Below are 21,479 nucleotides of genomic sequence, written 5' to 3'. Positions count from 1 at the left end.
TTTTTTCGCAGGAGCCATGTGTGAAGAGGGGTAAAAATATAAAAAAAAGTTGCCCGTCTCCATGCTCTGTGGCACCACGAAGACGATCAAGGTTGATATATTTTTTTTTCGCGCTCTATCTTCGTCAATTGCTCACAAAGGCTCGTCAGTTGAATCCGTTTTCAGGGCCATGGCACGTTGCTGTTGTTTGCTTTTTCTCCACAACTTGCCACCCGTAAAAAAAAAAAAAAGTAAAAAAGACTAGTAAACTAGACGTTTTTTTTTTTTTAAAGAGAGGTGGCAAAATGTGTATCCGGGCATCCTTTTGGTGGACTTGTCCCCGTCATCGGCACAAGTGGATATTGGCAACATTTCTGTCATCCTTCAAGGACGAAGAGTGACCATGTATCAGGGCCGACGGTGCATCTGCAGCTGCAGTTGCAGAAGAAGAAGAAGAAGATGATGAAGAAGAAGAAGTCTTTTGCATCCAGGGACCGCCGTTCGAAGAGCGACGGCTGCCCTTAAAATAACAAATTGCCTGTCGCTGAAGCAAAGTGAACAATAAAAAGGGCTTTTTCTTTCTTTCTTCTTCCTCTTCCTCCCCTCTTCCTCTCTTGATCCCGTCTCTCATTCACCTCGTCCTCCACTCTGCTCATTCCTCTTTTTTTTCTTTTTTTTCCTTTGCAGTCATTCTTTCATTTCTCTCGTTTAGCAGAAGAGAAGGAATTACCCGGCCTTTTTGAGTCATTCAGTTCATATAGACTACCTCTATTTAACACCTAATACAACAGCAACACCATGGCAACCGCACCGGCTCAAGTACACCTCCAGACAGTACAACAGACCCCCACCACCAAGGCAAGGGATCCCTTTTGGCTCGGAGGTAAATAGCCCGCATGGCACATACCACAGGATACCGACAGCAGCATCCAACCGGGGCAAGGAGTGGCATGGGAACCAATCCGGGGCATTAATATCACAACAACAACAACAACAGCAGCAGCAAGGCCATTTCCTTTCCAATGGATCTCTCTCCCAGCTGAAAAGACTTGATTGGACGGTATTCTCACCATTCTTTTGTCTACTTCTTTTTCCTTTGCAAGGTGCGGCTTCATGTGCAGCGGCTTTGGTCTCTCATCCGTTCGATCTGGCAAAGGTCCGTCTCCAAACAACGCAGGGTGCCAGCTCGCATGGAATGATCCGGACCATGATCAACGTGGCCCGGAACGAAGGGATCCTTGCGCTCTACAATGGTCTTTCCGCCAGTCTGTTACGCCAGGGCACTTATTCGACCGTACGATTCGGGACCTACGACTACTTGAAGGAGAAGTTTGGACCCAAGGATGGCAGTATGTGTCTTTACAACATATTTTATGTTTCGTTCCTGGGAGGGGGGGGCCTGTATTGCTTTGCGCCCAGAGTGACATCGGAGTTGTGGAATGTCGAAAAAATAGCTGAGACTAAACCAAATACCCTCCCCCCCCCCTCGTCTTCCCCGCCTCTCCTCTCTTTCTCTTTTTCTCTCTCTCTGCGCCCCGCCCGCTTCTCTTTCCGCACTGGTACTTGTAACACTAGGCAGGATCCCTGTCAGCACGATGATGCTGTGTGGTGTCCTGGCAGGATGTGTCGGCGGCGGATTCGGTAACCCCGCGGATGTGGTCAATATTCGGATGGTGAACGACGGCAAACTGCCAAAGGAGCAGCAGAGACATTACAAGCATGCGTTTGATGGACTCTACAGGATCGTGAAGGAAGAAGGCCCCGCACAGCTGATGAGAGGACTGGGGCCAAACATGAACCGAGCGATCTTGATGACGAGCTCACAGTTGGTCTCGTACGATGGGTTCAAGCGACAGTTGTTGGCGACGCCTTGGTTCAAGGACAACTTGGCCACGCATTTCGCGTCCTCGCTCCTAGCCGTAAGTCTTGTCGATCTATCTCTCTCTCTCTTTTTTTGTTGATAAGGCTGTAACTGTTAAGGCGAAGCAGTGTAAACCTGGGCATACTTTTGCACATTTCCATTCTGTATTCGCAGTATTGCTTTTTATGACAGTAGCTTCGTAGCTGCAGCTCAAACATATGGACATTTTGTTGAGCGTCCTATCCTTTCCCAAAGTTCCGTTTTTTTTAATACCATGCTTTTTTATTCTCTCCACGCTTGTACTTCTTAGGGACTGGTGGCAACGACCGTGTGTGCACCCTTGGATGTGCTCAAGACAAGAATCATGAACTCTTCAGGTAGCAATGTAAGGCGCATAAGGTTGCTGACTGTTCTCCGCCCCCTCCGTCGTTTTTTTTTGTAAAAGTCGCTGACAAGGATGGTTCTTTTTTTTTTTCTATTCACGATCTAGACTTCATCCACACAAATGTTTTTCCATATCGTAAAAACGGAAGGGCCTATGGCCTTGTTCAAGGGCTGGCTCCCGGCCTTCTTGCGTCTGGGCCCTCACACCATCGTCACCTTTATTGTTTTGGAGCAACTCAAGGTCATAGTTCACCAACGGAAACAATAAACCCAAAGGGAAACACCAATGTTCATGCGCGCGCCTTTTTTTTTTGACTCATTTGCATACAAATTACACACAGAGGGTTGAATTATGAACATGCCCGTGGGAAGTTTAATCGATGAGAGCAATTCTGCGTTCCGCAACACAGAAAGCTGGTGCTGGAAATTTGACTAGATTAGATCATATCAGGACAAATGGCACATACGAATGAATATGCTTGCCAGAGAATGTTAACAAAGTAGCGTGTTGGTCTGTGTTTGGTTCCCTTTTGTTCTTGTTCACGAAAGAGTCATAAAGACTGAGTGATGGTTCAGTCATCACTGCCTAGTTTTGTCAGGCGGGAGGCCTGGGCTCTAAAGGCACATCGGGCATATCGTCCTCGTCATACAGGTATTCATCCGACAGCTCCTGGATCGTCCCTGGTTCTGGTAGTAAAGACACACCCCTCGCTGCGGATCCATCAAAGTTGCTGCTCTGCAAATGACCATACCTCGATCCAATTCCTGACCCGATCCCAGATCCAGAACCTGCACCGCCACCAGACGAACCGGATCCGCCATAACCCGTCGCATAGGTCGGCAGCGAAAACGACATCGTTTTCTTGTCTCCATGGTGTCCAATGCTCTGCTGGCAATTCGGATACCGCACGTTGTGGCTCCTTCGAATCCGAAGACGTCCAAGCTGAGCATTCTCATCTGACGAGTCCATGTCGTCGGTCTCCTCTCCCTTGGACGACTCCTTTTGGCTAGAATGACTACTGGGTGCCGGCGTTCGATCCTCCCGTAGCTGTTGCATCCACATCGCAGCATAGATTCCCCCTGCCTGCATGAGTTGTTCATGGCTGCCCTGCTCTGCAATCTCGCCCTTCTGGATCACCAGAATTTCGTCCGCATCCACAATGGTCGACAATCGATGAGCGATCATAAGTGTCGTCCTGTCCTTCGAGATGGATTCAATCGAGTTCTGGATCTCGCGCTCCGTCTGCGTGTCCAGAGCACTGGTTGCCTCATCCAGAAGGAGGATCGGCGGATTTTTCAGGATAGTCCTTGCGATCGCCACCCTCTGCTTCTCGCCTCCAGATAAACGCATGCCGCGCTCTCCAACACGCGTCGCATAGCCCTCAGAGAACCGACTGATGATCTCGTGTATCCGTGCAGCCTCGGCCGCTGCCTGGATTCGGCCGTCATCTTCCCAGTCCTCGTCCTCAGAATAATCTGCATCTTCGCCCTCGACGTCCGCATCTTCATCGCCCTCTGTGATTCTAGCAGTTTCCGTAGATGTCAAAGGGGTCCCACCTTTGTGTTTCCGCCCCCTTGCTGCTGATTTAGATGATCTTCCGCTCATTGAAAGCCGACGTGTCGGTTCGCCGCCGTTGACACCACTATTATTGTCTGAGCTGCCTGCGGAGGAGATGCGTCGTCTCGGAGCTGCCAACCGCGTGGGATCAAAGATCTGGGTACGGTCTTGACCGATTTTGCCGTAGCCAATGTTGTACCCGATGCTCTCGTTGAACAGGGCTGTGTCCTGCGGCACGATTCCGATCTTTCTCCTTAAACTGGTCTGCGTCACCGTCTTGATATCATGGCCATCAATCAGGATCCTGCCCCGGGTTGGATCGTAGAATCGGAAAAGCAGGCGCAGAATCGTTGATTTGCCACCTCCAGAAGGCCCCACCAGGGCTAGCTTCTTGCCCGGTGGAATCCTAAAGGAGACTGACTTTAGATTCGGGTTCTGTGGGCTATATCCAAATGAGACGTTTTCTGTGTGGAGCACAAAATAGAGTTTATGTTCAGGGTCAAATGTCTGTGCGCAGCAAAATGTTTTGGTGGCAAATCAGGAATGAAAAGATAAAAACGTGTTTTTACATACCAAACACGACTTCTCCGCCAGTCATCACAAGCTGCTTTGCCTCAGGCTGATCCTGTATCTCCACTGGCTCCTTGAATAGATCCAGCATCTTTTCCATATCAATAAAGTTTTTCTAATGTGATGGCAAACACGAATGAGGTCAGTCAAATAACTTCAGGAGCCTCACGACTACATAACTCTTGGGACATAACTGTACCTGTAGCGATCGATATGATGTGCCAAAGAGATTCAAGGGGCCATAGAGCTGGAGGATGTAGGTATAGTACATGACAAACCCTTTAACCCCCATCTCCTTTTGGGATACCCTCTTGGCGCAGAGCAAGCATCCAAGTGCCAGGCCTCCCTGGATCACGATGTTGAGTGTGGTGTTGAGGATAGCGAGGGTATACTGCGATTTCCGATCAGCCTGCTGGTATGCGGTGATGGCTTCGGTATATTTACCGACTTCGTACTCCTCTGTTGCAAACAATTTGATCGTCTCGTAATTCAACAAGGAGTCGACTGCGCGCGCCTCTACCGCATTGTCCAGGGCGTTCGATTCACGGCGATAGCGAGTTCTCCAATCCGTCATGAGAATGGTAGCATAGATATAGCAGACCATAGTGATGGCGACGATGATCCCAAAGTAAATGTCGAATTCACGGGTGAGAATATAGCAAGCAATTGCAATGTCGACCAAGCATGGCAGGATGTTGAACAGCAGAGAAGAGAGCAGGGTTACAATCGACGAAACACCGCGGTCTATATCGCATGTAGCGAGGCGATTGTTACTGTTAGTGCCCTATTTTTTGAAGTTCCCAGAGCTCGTTGGGAATTACCAATGGCCTCTCGTTACCTTGAACGCGAAGCATCTCGCCTGTCTTGCGGTTGAGATGGAATCGGAGAGAAAGGTCAAGCAAGTGTTCAAACATTTTGACCGCCAGTTCACGTGTGTTGAATTGTCCAACAGGGATCCACAGCAGTGCTTGAAGGGTATCGACAGCACCGATGCTACCCTGTAGTGTCCTGAGTGTGATGAAGATCATAATTTCCTTCCAGACAAATCGCGGGTTGCCGTTCTCGTCCGTACCCCCAGGACTTCCATTTTCCACCTTTGTCAGGGCATCGATAACATTCGCCACATGCTGAGGTACCAGCACATTCACAATTCGGCCAACCACTAGCAGGCACAGGCAAAGCATGATATGGGTCTGAAGTTTTCGCGAGTTGGATGGCCAGATGAAAGGACGTAGGTGCTTGCAATGCCCATAAAACTCCTTGAATGTCGTTGGCCGCTTGTAGTCCTTCTGAGCCGATGTCGCTGACATCCCACCCTTTTTTTTTTTGCTCTTCTTGTCTTTAGCAGTTCCTTGTTCGTCTGTGCTCTCGTGAACAAGCGTTGCATGACTAGGGTGTAAAGATGCCGGTACAGCATCGTAGGTGTCCTGAGCAAGAGACTGCGAAGACCGGGCCTGATACTCCTGGGTCGCGCCCAATATAACGAGAACAATACTCTGGATAAACCGTGCGATGTTGGCGGTTCCCGCAATGGTTTCGAGAGACCTGCTCCGGTGGAAATTCGAGTCATGATCACCACGAACCCAGAGAAAGAAGGAGATGGTGGATAGGACGAGGGCGCAAATCCAAAACAGGCGTAATGGGTTCGAGAACCGCGACCGATGTCGTTCCTGAAACGCAAGCCATGTCTGTACAGCCCAGGCGAGGCAGCTACAAGCCGAAGAGATTAGGATCCAGCCCAATTCGTGATTATACGGCGAGTGATCTAAGGGAAAGAAAAGAGTCGTGGATGCATCGATTTAAACTTTTAATACGGGTTGCTGCAGTATAACGTCATTGGTTTGTGCCACGCATTGCTCTCTTGCATTCGTGTCAATATCAGATGCAGCACTATGCCATGCAACCTTTTTCTTTGGATGGAACACGGAGATTCTGGAGTACATATTTTATTCCCGTCCGAGAAAAAGGGAGAAACAAAGCGTATCCCGCACCTACCATCGCGTTGCTTGATCAACAAGATGACGATTGCCACCAAGGCCGAGACGGAAGTCAAGAGACCAAGGCCTATTGTGACCAGTAGAAGATGTACTGCCCAGGGGATTGCATTTTGCGACTGCTCACGCCATGGTCTCCGATCAGTTAGACGAATTCGTCCTACGAAAAATACACCACAGACGCACAGAAAAGAGCGTAGCGGATGATGGTTAGATTCCAAACAGGCAGACAACCAACCAACCAACTAACCAAACAAACAAACAAACAAACAAGCAATAAATAGAGAAGCAGGGATGCATGGAACAATCCTGTTCAGGGGGTGGAGATGGGCCCAGAAGACGGTAACCATCTGTCAGGGTCGAATCCATAATGGATCCAAGGGTTGCTACTTCCACAGCCTGTTTCACGCTTGGTCTGCCTTTGCATCAAGCGTAAAAGGGATTCAAAAGAATGAAGAAGAAAGAAGGGGAGCCGAAAGCGAGCGTAGCCAGTTCAATCTTGATCGAACATGGCAGCTACGGATTGGGAAGGACGAGACGGCTACATACCTTGCTGACACTTTTGCTGCCAGACTGAGTAAAGACCAGTGACGACAGAGCAGGCCAACAGCACTGGTCCTTCTAGAATATCCATGCAGAGCAGCAGCAGCAGCAACAACGCCTGCAGCAGCGGTCGTAAGTCTTGTTGTGCGAGACGAGGTAATAACGTCTGAAGGACTAGACGGTTCGAAGCGAGGATAGAGGGACAGACAGAGGACACGGACGCGTGTCTGAATGAGGACGGGTGGAATGAATGAAGAATAAATGTAAGTTGTTGCTGCAGCAAATGAACAACAAAGGAGGAGGAGGAATGAGAATGGGCGAATGAGATTGAGCGAATGAGGCAATGAGGAGTGGAGGGAAGGAAGGAAGCGAGCAAATAAGAAAGCTGACGGTGACCACAAAAACTGCAGGAGGAAGGGAAAAACTAAAAGGGGATTGTGTGGACTGCGTCCAGTCCGGAGGTGCTATTCCCTCATCCATTGATCCATTCGTTTACGTATTGAGTATGTATATGTATATGTTGTATTTGTATCAGCACAAGTACATGCGGGTCGCAGTGCTTACCTACGCAAAAACATGCATATTCCCTCTTCCATCCATCTCGGGAAACAGGCAACACCCTCACCTCCCTCCCTCCCTCTCCTTCGCTTATCGGATCCAGCAGCAATGCTATGATGCCATCCATCTCCAGTTCCTCTCCAAGGTGCTGCCGGACCCTCTCCTCCTGTCCAGTGCCTGCTCTGACATTACTCTGATGACACTCCTAGGAAGAGCATTCTCCTCTTCCTTACTCCCTCATACCATTAACTCTACAGCATGAAAACGTTCTCCATTAAAGCCTCGTTTGCTTGATCTGTCTTTATTAATCTGCAATCCCCGCGTGTGTAATGGGAAGGGTGCCTGAGTCTGCATCATCACCCTGGGTCTGGGGTTCTGCCTGCCGAACACCCAATAACAACCCTCCCACGTCCACCCTCCCATCAAAGGCAGATTTCCATGCTTGGCTATATTCATCTATCAGTCCATCCATCTACTACATCTTGCCCTACTCATGACTCCGCTTCGATCAACTTTTTTTCCCGTCACCTCAAGGATGATATCTATGTATGCTATGCCTGTTTCCATCCATTGTATAAATCAATTTCATCTTCATGCGTGATGAGCGCGGTGGCTGTGCGCTCTTTCCATTTCAGGATACCCAAAACTCCAACAGTCCAAACTTTAAACCACCCAGCTTCAGATGAACAAATATAGTGTAGATCGATGGATGTTGTGCTGCATGATATTATGCTCTCGGATAATAGATTTAAGTTACTTGGTATTTTGTAGCGTCCCGAATAGGTTTTTCCCTTCCATGATCACTCCTTGGCGCGCAGTCCTGGTCTGCCGGATATAGTCAAAGCAAGGGAAAGATTCCGCATGGTGCAGCTGCATGGAATAAGCATCAAGCAGTTCGGTGATATGCCTTGCTTCATGCATACCATACCCTTCATGTTGGAATCCAATGATAGTATACGCATCCAAGCAGATTCGCATGTCGTTAATGAAAATGTTTGCGGAGCGACCTCTGCTAGGTTCGAAACGAGATCATATATCACGTGAGAGTGACTTGACATAGGACAACGCATGCAGACGCAGAATGGGACATGCATTCTTCTCTTTCAGAACCCACCTCTCATTTATTCACAAACGCTCTTCACATTAGCCATGTCGCTTCGAAGGAAAAGGATTGACTTCGATGTCGCATTCGAAGAGTTCAAGCGCGATCTAGTAAAGATGTTTGACTTTTCAGGAACGGGCACGGTTTCTGGCATGGGCATGTACCAGTACGTGTTTGACGCCAAGCGGGAGCTCTTCTCAAGCACACAGTACTTACCGACTGCGGAAAAATGCCAACTGACACTGACCTATCCTTCAAAATGCTGTCCAAACCGATCTAGGCTCGTGTACGATATCTGCAACTCTGTGCCTAAGCCGTTTTACGAACGGCTCTATTGTGCCATCGCCGACTTTTTATGCGAATATGCCATAGGAGTCCGACAGGTAGGTCCCAATGTCGCACCTTGACTAGATCGATCACTGCCAACCAGAAACATGCAGGAGCTAAAGCGTATCGTGTTGGTTTTTCTTAGGCTATTCTGGTTCAAGATGAGGTCGTGCCTATCTACGCCATGTACTGGAGAAAATACTCTGTCGCGACGAACTACTTGAATGCCATATGTGAATACCTCAATGGATTGATCGTCAAGCAGCGCAAGGGACCCGGCATCAGCGAGAAGCGACCATTTGTTGGACAGAGCAGATACCCTCGTCAAGATGTGCAGGCGGTAAGGCAACCTTACTAATGACATGGACGCATCCATACTGCACCTGCACGACCACTTGGCCGCTCCTGGACTGCTTATTTGCTGGTCTTTGTTGGAGCAGGGTATGCAACGGCGAAATCTAATTCTTGTCTGTTCCTATGTTCCTTACGGCCGTAGCTTGCGAACCAGGTTTGGAGGGAGCATGTTGTCATGGAAATCAAGCATCGCAAGCAGAACAGGTTGATGTACCAGATTTTTGAAACGATCCGCCAGGACCGGGAAGGCAAACAAGTCAACTCGTCAGTCGTCCATGATGCCGTTCTCTCCCTCGGTAAGGATGCGCGTGATACATGACCTTTTTTTGATCAGCCGGAAACCTCGCCCCACACCAATATCACTCACTCCACTTGTGCTCGTTATCCCATAGTGTCATTGAACGCAAAGACAGATCAGCCCTTGGAGCTCTACATCGAAGAATTCGAAACGCCATACATTGCCCAGACGAAAGCGTACTACAAAGCCGAGAGCAACATCAAACTGTCCAGCTGTACCATATCACAATACATGAGATCTGCAATCGACAGACTTGCTCAGGAAGGTATCCGTAATACACGTTATTGTCATCCGACGTCTCACGCACGGGTATGATCCAATGTCTTTGTCACCAGCGCGTTTTTTTTTAGAAATAGATGGGCCCTGTATCTAGTGAATACTAACAGATTAATTTCGGTACTTCAATAGATCATCCAAGAATGTGAGGCGCAGTACATTTCCGAACATCGGAAGAGCATTCAGACAGAGTTTGAGAGAATGATTGCAAGCGAACGGATGGAAGGTATGTCTTGACATACTTTACACATATGCACAACCGTTTTTATATAGATATTTGTGTGGCGACGGCATGTTGATGGCTCCCACTTTTCTGCTGGCGCCTTAGATTGTACAATGGCCTATTCATTGCTGTCTAGGATAGAGGACGGTATCACGCCGCTGTTGGCCACATTTGAAAAGTATATTACAACGGTCGGACGCGATATCATTTTAGGTTTGGGTGCCAGTATTGCCAAGGTATGCCAACGATTGCCTTGGCAGAATATTGTCATTTGACGGCACGAAAATGGCATCTAAGAACCTTTTTTTTCGACCTATTGTTTAGGATCCGCGAGAATATGTGGAGAGATTGATCGAGTTACATTTGAAATACATGCAAATGTGTGCGAGGGTGTTTACGAATGACGCTGCATTCGTTGCTGCTGTGGACAAGGCGTTCAGGACAGTTGTTAACGACACGGCGACGAATGCAGCAGCACGATCTCCGGAGGTTATGGCGCGTTATACCGACACTATGCTGAGGAAGAAGCAAAAGACAGGACTCTCAGAATCTGAGATCGAGGATCGCCTGACGAGAGTCGTATGTCTTTGCTCTTTATGTGCTTTTACCAGTTTTGTGGACTGTTGGGTTGGCAGCTAACTTCTTTGGTACTGCTGCGTTGTAGGTCATCTTATTCAAGTACATTGACGATAAGGACCTGTTCCAGAAGTTCTACTCTCGTGTGCTAGCGAAGCGATTAATTTTTGATGCCTCACTGTCTGCGGAGTCAGAGGCCAACATGATCTCTCGTCTTAAGGTACGAGGGGAACACTTATGAGGAATAGATTGAATTTGTGATTCATACTTGCTAACAGCGCGCTGTATCCTTTTGCATTCTCATAGAGCGCTTGCGGACACGAATACACGTCAAAGCTGCAGAGGATGTTTACAGACATGACTATCAGCTCGGATTTGAATGCCGGGTTCAAAGAATGGCTGCAGGGCAACGATCTCAGCAATGGAGGTATGCGCAGACCTGTGATCGAGATCATTGTAGCACAGTTTCACTGAATTTTCAGTTTATTAATTAATGCGCATCTGCATTCTTTTTTCTTTTTCTTTGAACGAATCTAGTGGACTTTAGTATTCTGGTGCTTACAGCAGGATCGTGGCCCGTGAACTCGACGCAGCCATTGGAGTTCCAGTGTCCAGATGAACTACAGAAAAGCATAACCAATTTCACAACCTATTACGACAATCGACACAGCGGACGTAAACTGAGCTGGTTCTGGCACTGGTGCAGAGGTAATGCCAAAGAACTATGGACATTTACATTTGTTGTGAAGATTGGAACGACAAGGGAGAAAACTAAACCATTCCTTATTACTCAACTACTCCAATGAATTCAAGCCGATGTACGTGTGAACTATCTTGACAAGCGCTATGAGCTGTCCTTGTCGCTCTATCAGTTTGCTGTGTTGGCAGTCTTCAATTCTGGCGACTCGTATAAAGTATCCGAGATTAGAGACCAGACGAAGCTAATTGAATTCGAGCTGATCCGGGTGGTCAAGTCGCTTGTGGATGCCAACCTGTTGATTCTGGAGGACGGCGGGTCGAATGTGACACTGTCGACAGTGCTCAAGTTGAACATGGCCTTTTCCAATAAGCGGACCAAACTCAAGATCAGCGGTGGACTCCAGGCAGATACGCCTCAGGAGACGACGGCAACGCTGAAGGCAGTGGATGAAGATCGCCGGCTGTGTATCCAAGCGTCGATTGTGCGAATTATGAAATCTCGACGGGTTTTATCGCATATGCAGCTTGTGCAAGAGGTGATTGAGCAGTGCAAGACCCGGTTCTCGCCCAATGTTCCGATGATCAAGAAGTGCATTGAGCAGCTCTTGGACAAGCAGTACATTGAACGGGCAGAGAACAGTCTGGATCGGTATGTGTACGTTACGTGAGGGCGTGAAGACGCCCCCCTGCCAAGAGTGCCTGCAGCTAGATCCGGCGTCATTGCAATTGCAATAAAAATGAAACCAGTTTGGTCCGGGAAAGAGCAACAGGAATCCGTTGATCCATGTGCAATTGAAAACGTCGACCGGGTCCGTTCACAGAGCAGGACTCTCGCAAACACATGTTTGAATGATTCTGGTGAATTTGTTGGGGATATGGGATTAAGAATTAGAAATAAGGTTTGGATTTCTCCACACAGGGCAAGCGCAAAGGCGGAATAGGACCAGCAAAGTTGGTTGAGTGCTCCATGGTGCATGGTACAGACAAGCAGGAGAAGATGATTTCACAAGGCGAACACGCGTAATGAGCGGAGGACGCCTTGGCAATAACGTTGCCCAGTAATGGATAAAGTGCGCATCGACCACCTTAAAGCGCACGAGCGGACATGGCTGGGAGGAAGGCGGGGTTTGTTACTTCAAATGAACAGAGTACAGGTGCATTTCGCTGCAGGGCGTTTTCCTCCACAACGACAGCGGTGACAGGCTAAAGTGAATTGGCAGGCAGGCAGACAACCAGGCAGGCAGTCAGTCAGGCAGAGAGTCCACTGTCGCTAACATATGGATCGGGGCGGGAGTGTGTTCACTGCCCGTAAGTCGGCACATTTTTGCCACCAATTAAGGTTGTTCCTTTCTCTCATTCACATTCGGTTCGGCATCGTCTCTCATTCCTCCCTCCTTCACCTCTTCCCTCCATCCACTCCCTCCATCGCCAAGACCCGGCTTCGTTTTCTTGGGAAAGGGTCATAAAACTAATAGAAAGCCCCGCCTTCTCCCTCTCTTCCCTTCTCTCTCTCTCTCTCTCCCTCTCCCTCTCTCCCTCTCTTTCTCTTTCTCCCTCGTTTCCTTCCTTTATTTCTTTATGACCCACCACCACGACCAGAGCGGGTCTACACAGCCATCCTCCACCGACATAGACGCCTCCTACGCCTCGATCGTCAGCAGCAGCCACCTCCACCAGCAGTCCGTGACCATGTCCACATCTTCCTCCTATGTCTCCATCGACGACGCCTCCCCGTCCCTCGCCTCGTCCACCTACAGCGCCTCGGATGTCGATAGCCCCATCATGACCAAATCCTCACTTCCTGCGACCAAATCCACTGCTTCTTCCTCGTCCAAATCCAAGGGCGCATCAGCCCTGAAGGATCGTAGCCGTTCCTTCAGTCACAAGCACGAGTGGCCCAATGGCAAGAGACCTCGAGGATTCCGCACTCAGGAGGGAAAGGATGCCGCGGAGAAGAGCAAGAACTACAAGACTGGAGTCTCGATCCCTCATCTCTCTGCACCTTGCAACACTTACGAGGGTGTCCTTAAGCATGCCATCCTCGGCGCGATCCGTAAGTGGACCGGTGCTTTTTATTTACAAATCCTCTGAGGCCCATTGGCCTTTGAACGAAACCTTCAAGGAGCATCGCGAGCCATATATTTTTTACGCTTCGTTCTTACCAATAGATCACTCTTCTTCATGAGATAGGCTCCTTCGGAGTCAGTTACGGCTTGAAGGCCATGGTGAATCTTTGTTTGGGCATGCTCAAGGTCATGAAGGGAAAGTATGTATTGCAATACCAAAGCACCTCCGTTTGATCGTCCTGGATGCGAGATCTGAATTTCCACAACCAAGAACACGAAAATTCCGAGATCAATTACTCAATTACTGATCCTTGCGCTTTTTTTTTTCTTTTTTTTTCTTTCTGTCGACGTGTTTCATATCTTCGTAGAGGATCGTTTGGTCAGATCTTCAAGGATTCTTTCTTTGGCGCGGATGCACTGCGCTTTGGATCGTTCTTTGGTGCATTTTCATTCCTATGGAAATTTGTCAACAATGGACTGAGACTCTACCGAGGCAAGGACGATCGTATCAACGGCGCCGTTGCAGGTACAACGGATATCCAATTGGAAGCCCATTGGCGGACGCTTCTTCTGGGGGTACGGTTTCGTATAATGCATCCCTGAACCTCTCGACTCATGTTTCCTTTGTGTTTTAGGTGCAATTGCCGGTCTTGCTATCTTGATTGAGAGCCATGAACGCAGGGTTACCTTTGCTCAACAGATGCTTATTCGGTATGTTTGATGGACACACGGACTTTGAGTTGACTGGTCAATGCATCATGAGCGTGCATTTGAAGACAGATGGAATTTGCGCTGACTAATCGATAATGCGCTGCATTTTGTTCCCAATTGTGTGCGTTCTGCAGCGCGGGACAAGGAGTTTATAATGCTGGAAAACATCGCGGGGTGTTCCGGTTCCGTCATGGTGATGCTGTCCTCTTTGCGCTCGCCTGCGGCCAGGTCATGTACGCCTACACTGTAAGTTTTTTGTTTTTAGTGTCCCTTCTCGGAGCACCGATGGAGACTTTGTGTAACATGGACCGATTTTATTTTATTTTTTGGTTACGCGACAACCCCTTGTGGTCAACCGGATAATTTTTCTGACATGGCTTTCGTGGATGCTCATCCATAGATGCAACCAGAGTCAATTCCACCAGAGTACCTCAAATTCATGGTCAACACTGCTAGGGTTCCAACTGAAGCCTTGGCGCTTAACCGAGCACGTGTGCGCGGATTCCCTGTAGATGTCAGTCAAATCATGGCGCTGGTGAAACGACATCGACCAACGCCTAAGGCTCTGGAGACGACTGCAAAATTGACAGAGTACACGGATGTCATCCCCTGCGCAGTGTTGCACTCTTCGTACGATTCTTGCACAGTTAACAATGCAGAGCGCTTTGTACAGGTCACAAAAAATATTCTCCCAGTCTATGCGACACTCAACTTTGTGCCGCTCTTGGTCCTCAGGATGAAGAGACTCATGGCCGAGTAAGTCTTGCATTGATCGCTTTCGTATAGCCAGGTCACCTCACGATGGAAAGATGTTTTATTTTGAAACAGCTGTATTTATATCCCTTTGTTACTACTGTATGTTTGTGCATAGTCCAATGAATGTGATCTCGAGGACGTCCTTTAATACGCTGCGATCGTCTGTGTTTTTGGCTGTCTTCGTGGTCGTATACCAGTCCCAGATCTGCGCACACCGTAACTTGATGAAGCGCGGATGGATGAATAGCAACAACAAGTACATGTACTGGCTCTTTGGCGTGACCTGCTCTGGAAGCGCCATTATGGTTGAGCAAGAGAGTCGCCGTGCGGAATTGGCGATGTATGTGCTTCCCAAGGCAGCGGAGAGTCTTTACAAGATTCTGTACCAGAAGAACTGGGTCAAGGGCGTCAAGCATTGGGAGGTCATGATGTTCTCCTTTGCCATGTCTTTGATCATGGTGAGATGCGCTTTCTTATTCTGAGAACTAAAGGATGCGAGGAAAGATAACCATGACAAATGCTAACACCTCATTTCATTATTCTCAACGTGTTGCTACTAGTCCTTCTACCAACAAGAGGAACAGGTCCTTTCGCCGTTCGTTACCAAGCTGATGTACCACATCCTCGGCAGGAACTAAACTCAAGGAGGATTCCAGCTCCTTCTTATTCTGGCCCTATTTTACAATAACCACAACTCTCACACAAATCAGATACCAGCGAGCAGACAGGATTTAGACCAGAACTAAAAGTAAAAATAAATAGCCATTACCATGAGATTAACGCAGAAAGCCCCTAAGCTTTTCAGATCCTAGACACTGTGTCCTTTTACATAAATCTCAACTATGCTACATCATTCGGTGCATTCAGTTCCCTCCCATCAGTGGACTTTCTGCATTTTGATTTTATTGAGAATTCTTTTTCTCTTGTTTCCTCACGCGGCAAAAAAAAAAAAAAAAAAAAAAAAAAAGCCATGCTCTCTGCTTTTATCTTTTTCCCCAAATGATGTCTCACTTCGATCGGGACGTGGTCATCGTCACCTGGATCCTGCGTTGTCGCTCACTCCTTCGAAGGGCCCGCCCTTGATTCGCCTCAACAGTAGTGCTTCCCGTATCATGCCCACCGCGCCCATGCGTCACCGATGCACCATCTGAAATCCTGTTGAAACAATACGCGTCATCAGAAGGCTCAGTCTTCAGCTCCAGCGGCTTCTGCGACCCTCTGTCGACCGCACCCTGGGTCGCCTGCTGTCCCCCTCCTTGGATATCATCCCCTTGCGCCTCTACGTCGGGATTCTCCACGGTTATCATGTTGGCCTGGCCAATCGTATCGTTCGTAGACGCTTCTCGATAAGGTTCATCACCCCCATAAGGACCATCGTCGTGCGTTGACGCCGTCGTCTGCAAGCTCAAGGTCGTATAGAGTAGGGTCCCACCTGTCGCATTTCTAGGCTCAGCTCCTTCCTCTTCGCCTTCTTCTCTCTTGACCGAAGCATCCGGGGCTGATGAGGACGTGTGAGGGTCAGGGAATTCGTCCTCTGTAGGGTTTCCTTCTTCAGGGCGGTAGTGTCGCTGATGGTGAATGATATTGATACCGATACCGATACCGATACTGGTACCGCCAGGATCCAAGGACGACTGGGATGGCGAGTCGCGCAGCAAGGTTTCTGTGGGATCCTCGGATGGGAGTGTGAAGGAGAGTAGCGATGGAGTCGAAGATCGCGCAAAGGGTGATCCGTGACCCTTGTAGACGATATCTGGATCGCGGGCAGTCTTGACATCCTCGACAGAACCGTGGCCTCCTTCGTAGATCTGGCCTGTTTGATCATGGTCTTGATCATCGCATGGTTGTGAAACCATCGGAGGAGGAGGTGGTGGTGGTGGTGGTGGTGGCGGTGATGGTTCTGAAGCCATGAACGAACCTTGATATCTAGCCTGATAGCCGTCGTCCTCGTTGAACTCTTGGTACGGACTGTAGCCCTGCCCTTGCTGTATATGCCCATGCTCCTTTCCCTCCCCTTTGCTTTGCTGTAGATGTGTATAGGATCCCGCGTGGCCATGACGGTACTGCTGATATGGTTGCCATGCTCGGTAGTACTGCTGGTGTTGGGTCCGATGCTGGTAGCCCTGATGAGAAAAGGACCGGTGCGAGAGCAGAGGCAAAGGCACAGACAAGGGCAGCGGCTGCTGCTGCTGCTGCTGCTGCTGCTGCGCGTACTGGAGCGAGGCTAGGTCTATCGGTATCGGAACTGGCTGTAGATGCGAGCCTGTGGTGGGACACTGGTGCTGCGGATGCAGCGGCTGAGAGGTTTGGAAATGATGGGCTATTGACGGTGGTGGTGGCGATGGTGGTAGCGGAACTGATGCATTCACCTCATGCGTCCAATTATGGGGCTGCTGCTGCTGCGAAAGCTGCGCTGTCGTGTGCTCCGGGATCGGATAGTGCCTGAAATCCAGCGGAACCGGCGGATGTAACGCGTTGGTGGCCGAATTGGTCGCGTTGGTGGCCGAATTGGTCGCGTTAGGGTAAGCCCAATCGATCCCCAAGTCTAGTGAAGAAGAGGAAGAGGACCCAGGACCGGTGGACTGACCATGGCCCAACGGAAGCATATACGATATCGGATGACCGGTTCCGAAATCGTAAGGCACCGAAGCGCCTGTGGAAAGCATCATATCTCCGGATCCAGATGCGTATGATAGACTTCGAGACCGCGCACTTATGGCGGCCAAAAAAGAGTGACCAGAGCCGCTGCTGTTTCTACCCTTCCCGCTACGAGATCTTGGAGGACGACCTGTTGCACGGACAGAGGAAGGACTTGCTGGGCCGCTTCCCGTCCTATTTGGCTTGGACACCGATTCCTGTGTCTCATTAGGCCCTATGTCCGCTAGACCCGGAGCTGCTGTCAAGATAGACCCTACGTTCGAAGGCCCTGCTTCTCTTGCGACTGTCCGTTGCTGCTTAATGGCAATGCAGCAGGTATTACAGATGATCTCGTTATTATTGCTTTTCCTCCAGATAGACGTCGTGCGAGTGCCGCATCGAGCACATGGCGCGTGTTCCTGCACAGTGCGATGAATCTTGACCGTCCCATCCTTTGTCTTGAAAAAGGGCCTTGATCGACCGTGGAGCTTTTGATACAACCCACAGGCGTTGCATAGCAGAATACGACCTTGTGGACACCGTCGCCAGCTGGGCGTAGTCGTAGTATGACAATTATCGCAGTACTTGGGGTCCGGGTCATGCAGGTGGAGATCATGCCGCCTGAAGGTCTGCACAGAAGAACTGGCACGCTCGATCTGTGCGGTACTGGTAGGTAACCCAGTGATTGCGGTCAGGTTGGGCAAAGGAGACTGGCCAATGACCGCCGAAGGACTGGAAAAGGACAAATGGGCGTTGGGTGCCGAGCCCTCATACAGACTATAGCCTCGGCCGAACTGACCATATACAGGGCCCCCTGAGAACGAGATGCCGTGGTCGGGTTGAAAGCTCGAAGACGCAGATGCCGCCATTTCGGAGCCAAAGACAGTCTCCATGTAGTGGGCTGAGGAGGGATGCTCTCCAAAGGACGACTCGTCTTGAATATGGTCCGTAAATGAACTGCCAAACGGAAATACTGTCAAATCTTTGGACCGCGACAGCGGGAACTGAGTACCACTTGATTGACCTTGAGTAGGGGATGGCTCCCGCGATTGGTGCTGCATCCCTGCTAGGTATTCTTCCTGCTTGAAGTGTGGAGATGGCATTGGCCGAAACTGCGTCATCGGCTGAGTAGCACTATTCTTGATCCAAGTCGTATGCAAAGGTATCGCTGCTGGATCGTCCTCGGAAGCGCCCATAGAGTCCATTTGAAATGCGCCAAAACCTTGAATCGCTCCCAATTCGTGCGAAAGTCCTTGTTGAGGGCTTGAAGGTTGGTCTTGGGGGCTTCCCTCTAGTCTAAGCGGCGACAGAGATTGACTGGACCCAGGCTGCGGTGTGATTACAGCCTTGGACGTGGCGTTTCTTGTTGAATCTTTCGTGGCGTCCGGGGCAGGATTGGTCAAAGGCCGAAAAGGCAACTCTGGTATGTTTAAAGTTGTCTGCAACCCTTCATTCGGGTGGGCCCCTCTATTGTCGTCTTCATGGCTTGGCTGACGTGAATGCGATTCTCTTTCATCTGCTCTTTCGGTTGACGGCGTTGTTTCGAACACGCATGGACCCTGATAAAAAGCACCGGACACATCGCAGTCATCCGCCTTCGGGGCAAAGTCTAGAGTCGACACGAATCCGAAGGAGATCAACGAACTCGATGGATCAGGAACGGGCGAGGCCGAATGCGATCCTACGCAGCGATACTTCCTGTCATGTCCCTCCAGATCCGGGGACTCCTGTATTCTCTTCTCATCTCTAGCCACGCCAAGGATGCCATCTGTCCGTGGGCGTGGATCGCTCGGCAGAGTGACGCCGTGAGATTCGCTGTGCGGTGTGACGCGTGCTGCGTCACTCATGTGCTGTGTGACATGACAAGGTTCGCTTGGACCCTGCAGCTGCTCAGTATCGAAATTTGAATTACCCTGCATATCATCTATATCGTCCTGATAAACAATGTCCACCTCGGAAGATCCTCGACAGTCATCCATTACTGCTGTGGGCCCACGCTGAATGTGTGGTGGGTCCGGTTGGGAAGACGGTGTAAAAGTTGGAGAAGAGCGGTCTTTCTCCGAGGCCGAGGGTTGTCCTATGGCGATCTGCAACGGACTAAGCAGGACACGAACAAAAGAAGGGGAAGCATATGAGCGTAAGAAAATAAAACTTTTACGTGCTATGCGTTTAACAACTCTGTTGAGGTATGTAAGCGGAAAGATCCTCTCTCTTTTTTTTCACACCAGGAACGGGTGATGGCTGCGGTGATAATATCAGATGTGGACTGGAAAGGGCTTTACATGTTTTACTGGCGATAAGAGGCGATTTGAATGTGCGTCCAGGTTGCGAAATTGGGGAAATGTATGATATGTAAGCAACAAAGAGAAACGGAGGAGGGAGAAGTTTGGAGAGAAGCAAAGAAAAAGAGGAATGCAGGTATGGGTCAAAGGCATTTCATGGGATTACACGTCCTGCTTTTTGTCATGGTGCAAGCTCTTTATCCCCAAAAAAAGCAGAATATCTGCGGCCATACGCTCCTCCGTCGGCTTTAAGTTTTTTCTCTCTCTATCTATCTATCTCCTCACACACTCTGACGTCGCCTCTGCACCGCAGTGATTGAGGGGGGCACTCTAAGAGACAAATGTGATGTATATAATGCGCAGGGCATATGGAGGAGAATACAGAAACTGATCATCAGTAACGAGCCTGTCAAATTGCAGAGGGATTCAAGCGCGGTTCTTGTGATGGGCTGTAGGCCAAGGATGGGCAAGAGTCCTGCTCCGCTGGTCGAGCTCCTTTTTCTCCGAGGGCTCATTCAAATCAAGGCCTTTTGGATATGCATGGTAGTTGTAGCTGCAGTTGTGAGGTGAAGCTTGGGTAGGATTGATCTGGGGGGAAGGCCCAAGAAAGCGGGTAAGCACAAGGAATGAGCTATTTACAATGGGTGGTTTTTATTTTATTGGGATCCTCTTATAAGAACACACAGCCTATTCGTGATAGGTCCATGCGCTCGGATTGTTGGCGGCACGCAGACGACTCAGTTCTGCATTCGTACGGTTACCGCCCCAGGCCAAGTCCTCGTGCGCCAGGAACTGGATTGCTGCGATGCAAATGCTTTGCCATCGGCCCATGTCATTGCCATTGTCGTTTGCCTGACCCGACTCGATCGATTTGTCGCCTTCTGTAACGCTGCTACTGTTGGCGGCACTTTGCGACGACCCGTTTAGAGACGCCTGCCCAGGTTGCCGAACATCAATCGATGCATGCTGCCATTCACCTTCGCACCAAACACCCTTGTTCCATGGACTTCCTTGCCGCAAGAGTGATATGATCGTGGGAGGCGGGCTCTGCAGCCGGTCATCCGCCAGGAAGAGGCCGCAAGCCATATGGCAGAGTGCCAAGAGCTCCTGCTTGTCAAGATTGTCCTGCCGTGCCTGCTCTTCGATCCGGTACCTTCTTTGAACAAGTGCCTCCTCCTCCGCCATAAGCTGTCCCTCACTCGCTGCCGCAGATGGAGGTGATGGGGGGTATGCAGTGCCAGTACAGAATTGCAACTTTTCTGTCGATCCAGTGTACTGGATGGTTCGACCTGCCAACCCGAGTTGTTCGCGCCACCCCGACACACTGCTCCAAATCTTCTTCTGTGAGACCGACTGGACTTTGTGTACCATGCGACGGAACTGGACGCGGAGCGAGTACGGCACGAAGCTGAGTGGATACTGAGTGGTAAAGACCAACGAATGAGCCTTGCAGCAGAAGGGATACGGTTCGGGCGTACGTGGCCGTGTAGGTGATGACGACGGTTCCTTCTCTCGCAATGGCGGATCCTGACAGCAGACAGCCTTGACCGATTGTTCGTCGCAACCAGTCATTGTGTTGACCTGTTGCCCATGCATTTGGAATGCCTCCACGTGTCGGCTCTGGATGCGATTGTAGAGAGTGATCAGGTCACTTATACAGCGGTGCCACAACATCACTTGGAAGTAGTTGTGTAGTCTCGTTGGTGGTGTTATGGTGGTCGACTT

At 49.7% G+C, this 21,479-nt stretch overlaps 6 protein-coding genes across 6 annotated transcripts; 3 read left to right on the top strand and 3 right to left on the bottom strand.

Moving 5' to 3' along the window:
• Window positions 1-507: 507 nt before the first annotated feature.
• On the top strand, window positions 508-2,522 carry BC939DRAFT_471573 (mitochondrial carrier domain-containing protein). The gene is made up of 5 exons (XM_051558225.1): window positions 508-862; window positions 1,083-1,328; window positions 1,555-1,898; window positions 2,151-2,225; window positions 2,331-2,522. The coding sequence occupies exons 1-5, from the start codon at window positions 778-780 to the stop codon at window positions 2,490-2,492; spliced, it is 912 nt and encodes a 303-aa protein (XP_051405878.1). The 5' UTR covers window positions 508-777; the 3' UTR covers window positions 2,493-2,522.
• Window positions 2,523-2,819: 297 nt separating this feature from the next.
• BC939DRAFT_404751 (P-loop containing nucleoside triphosphate hydrolase protein) lies at window positions 2,820-5,662 on the bottom strand (the record flags this gene model as incomplete). The annotated part of the gene is made up of 5 exons (XM_051552813.1): window positions 2,820-3,673; window positions 3,947-4,246; window positions 4,356-4,467; window positions 4,552-5,096; window positions 5,191-5,662. The coding sequence occupies 5 exons, from the start codon at window positions 5,660-5,662 to the stop codon at window positions 2,820-2,822; spliced, it is 2,283 nt and encodes a 760-aa protein (XP_051405877.1).
• Window positions 5,663-8,596: 2,934 nt separating this feature from the next.
• Window positions 8,597-11,970, top strand: BC939DRAFT_404752 (Cullin; the record flags this gene model as incomplete). The annotated part of the gene is made up of 12 exons (XM_051552814.1): window positions 8,597-8,715; window positions 8,830-8,932; window positions 9,022-9,216; window positions 9,373-9,526; window positions 9,623-9,837; window positions 9,937-10,030; window positions 10,133-10,263; window positions 10,352-10,606; window positions 10,707-10,823; window positions 10,910-11,030; window positions 11,141-11,311; window positions 11,417-11,970. The coding sequence occupies 12 exons, from the start codon at window positions 8,597-8,599 to the stop codon at window positions 11,968-11,970; spliced, it is 2,229 nt and encodes a 742-aa protein (XP_051405876.1).
• A 1,460-nt stretch (window positions 11,971-13,430) lies between these two features.
• Window positions 13,431-15,618, top strand: BC939DRAFT_87666 (uncharacterized protein). The gene is made up of 7 exons (XM_051561971.1): window positions 13,431-13,568; window positions 13,737-13,894; window positions 14,004-14,079; window positions 14,214-14,325; window positions 14,480-14,835; window positions 14,951-15,293; window positions 15,396-15,618. Exons 1-7 carry the CDS (start codon window positions 13,525-13,527, stop codon window positions 15,471-15,473), a joined length of 1,167 nt encoding a protein of 388 aa, XP_051405875.1. The 5' UTR covers window positions 13,431-13,524; the 3' UTR covers window positions 15,474-15,618.
• Window positions 15,619-15,842: 224 nt separating this feature from the next.
• On the bottom strand, window positions 15,843-19,451 carry BC939DRAFT_497877 (uncharacterized protein; the record flags this gene model as incomplete). Its single annotated transcript, XM_051559749.1, has 2 exons — window positions 15,843-18,892; window positions 19,385-19,451. 2 exons carry the CDS (start codon window positions 19,449-19,451, stop codon window positions 15,843-15,845), a joined length of 3,117 nt encoding a protein of 1,038 aa, XP_051405874.1.
• A 990-nt stretch (window positions 19,452-20,441) lies between these two features.
• BC939DRAFT_471560 (uncharacterized protein) lies at window positions 20,442-21,479 on the bottom strand (the record flags this gene model as incomplete). Its single annotated transcript, XM_051558224.1, has 1 exon — window positions 20,442-21,479. A coding segment is annotated over one exon (1,038 nt), but the record flags the coding sequence as incomplete, so codon positions are not given.

This window comes from Gamsiella multidivaricata, assembly GCF_025024155.1.
Source record: "Gamsiella multidivaricata strain RSA 2152 chromosome Unknown BC939scaffold_170, whole genome shotgun sequence".
Lineage (NCBI taxonomy): Eukaryota > Fungi > Mortierellomycota > Mortierellomycetes > Mortierellales > Mortierellaceae > Gamsiella > Gamsiella multidivaricata.
Note: the sequence above shows the minus strand (reverse complement) of the source record. Positions and strands in the feature narration are given on the sequence as shown.

Coding starts and splice junctions, on each gene's coding strand:
- BC939DRAFT_87666 (XM_051561971.1), top strand. CDS start 13,525: ATGGTGAATCTTTGTTTGGGCATGCTCAAGGTCATGAAGGGAAA. Junction 14,836..14,950: donor ATGAAGAGACTCATGGCCGA/GTAAGTCTTGCA, acceptor GTTTGTGCATAG/TCCAATGAATGTGATCTCGA. Junction 15,294..15,395: donor TTGCCATGTCTTTGATCATG/GTGAGATGCGCT, acceptor TGTTGCTACTAG/TCCTTCTACCAACAAGAGGA.
- BC939DRAFT_471573 (XM_051558225.1), top strand. CDS start 778: ATGGCAACCGCACCGGCTCAAGTACACCTCCAGACAGTACAACAGACC. Junction 1,329..1,554: donor GTTTGGACCCAAGGATGGCA/GTATGTGTCTTT, acceptor TTGTAACACTAG/GCAGGATCCCTGTCAGCACG. Junction 2,226..2,330: donor TGAACTCTTCAGGTAGCAAT/GTAAGGCGCATA, acceptor TTCACGATCTAG/ACTTCATCCACACAAATGTT.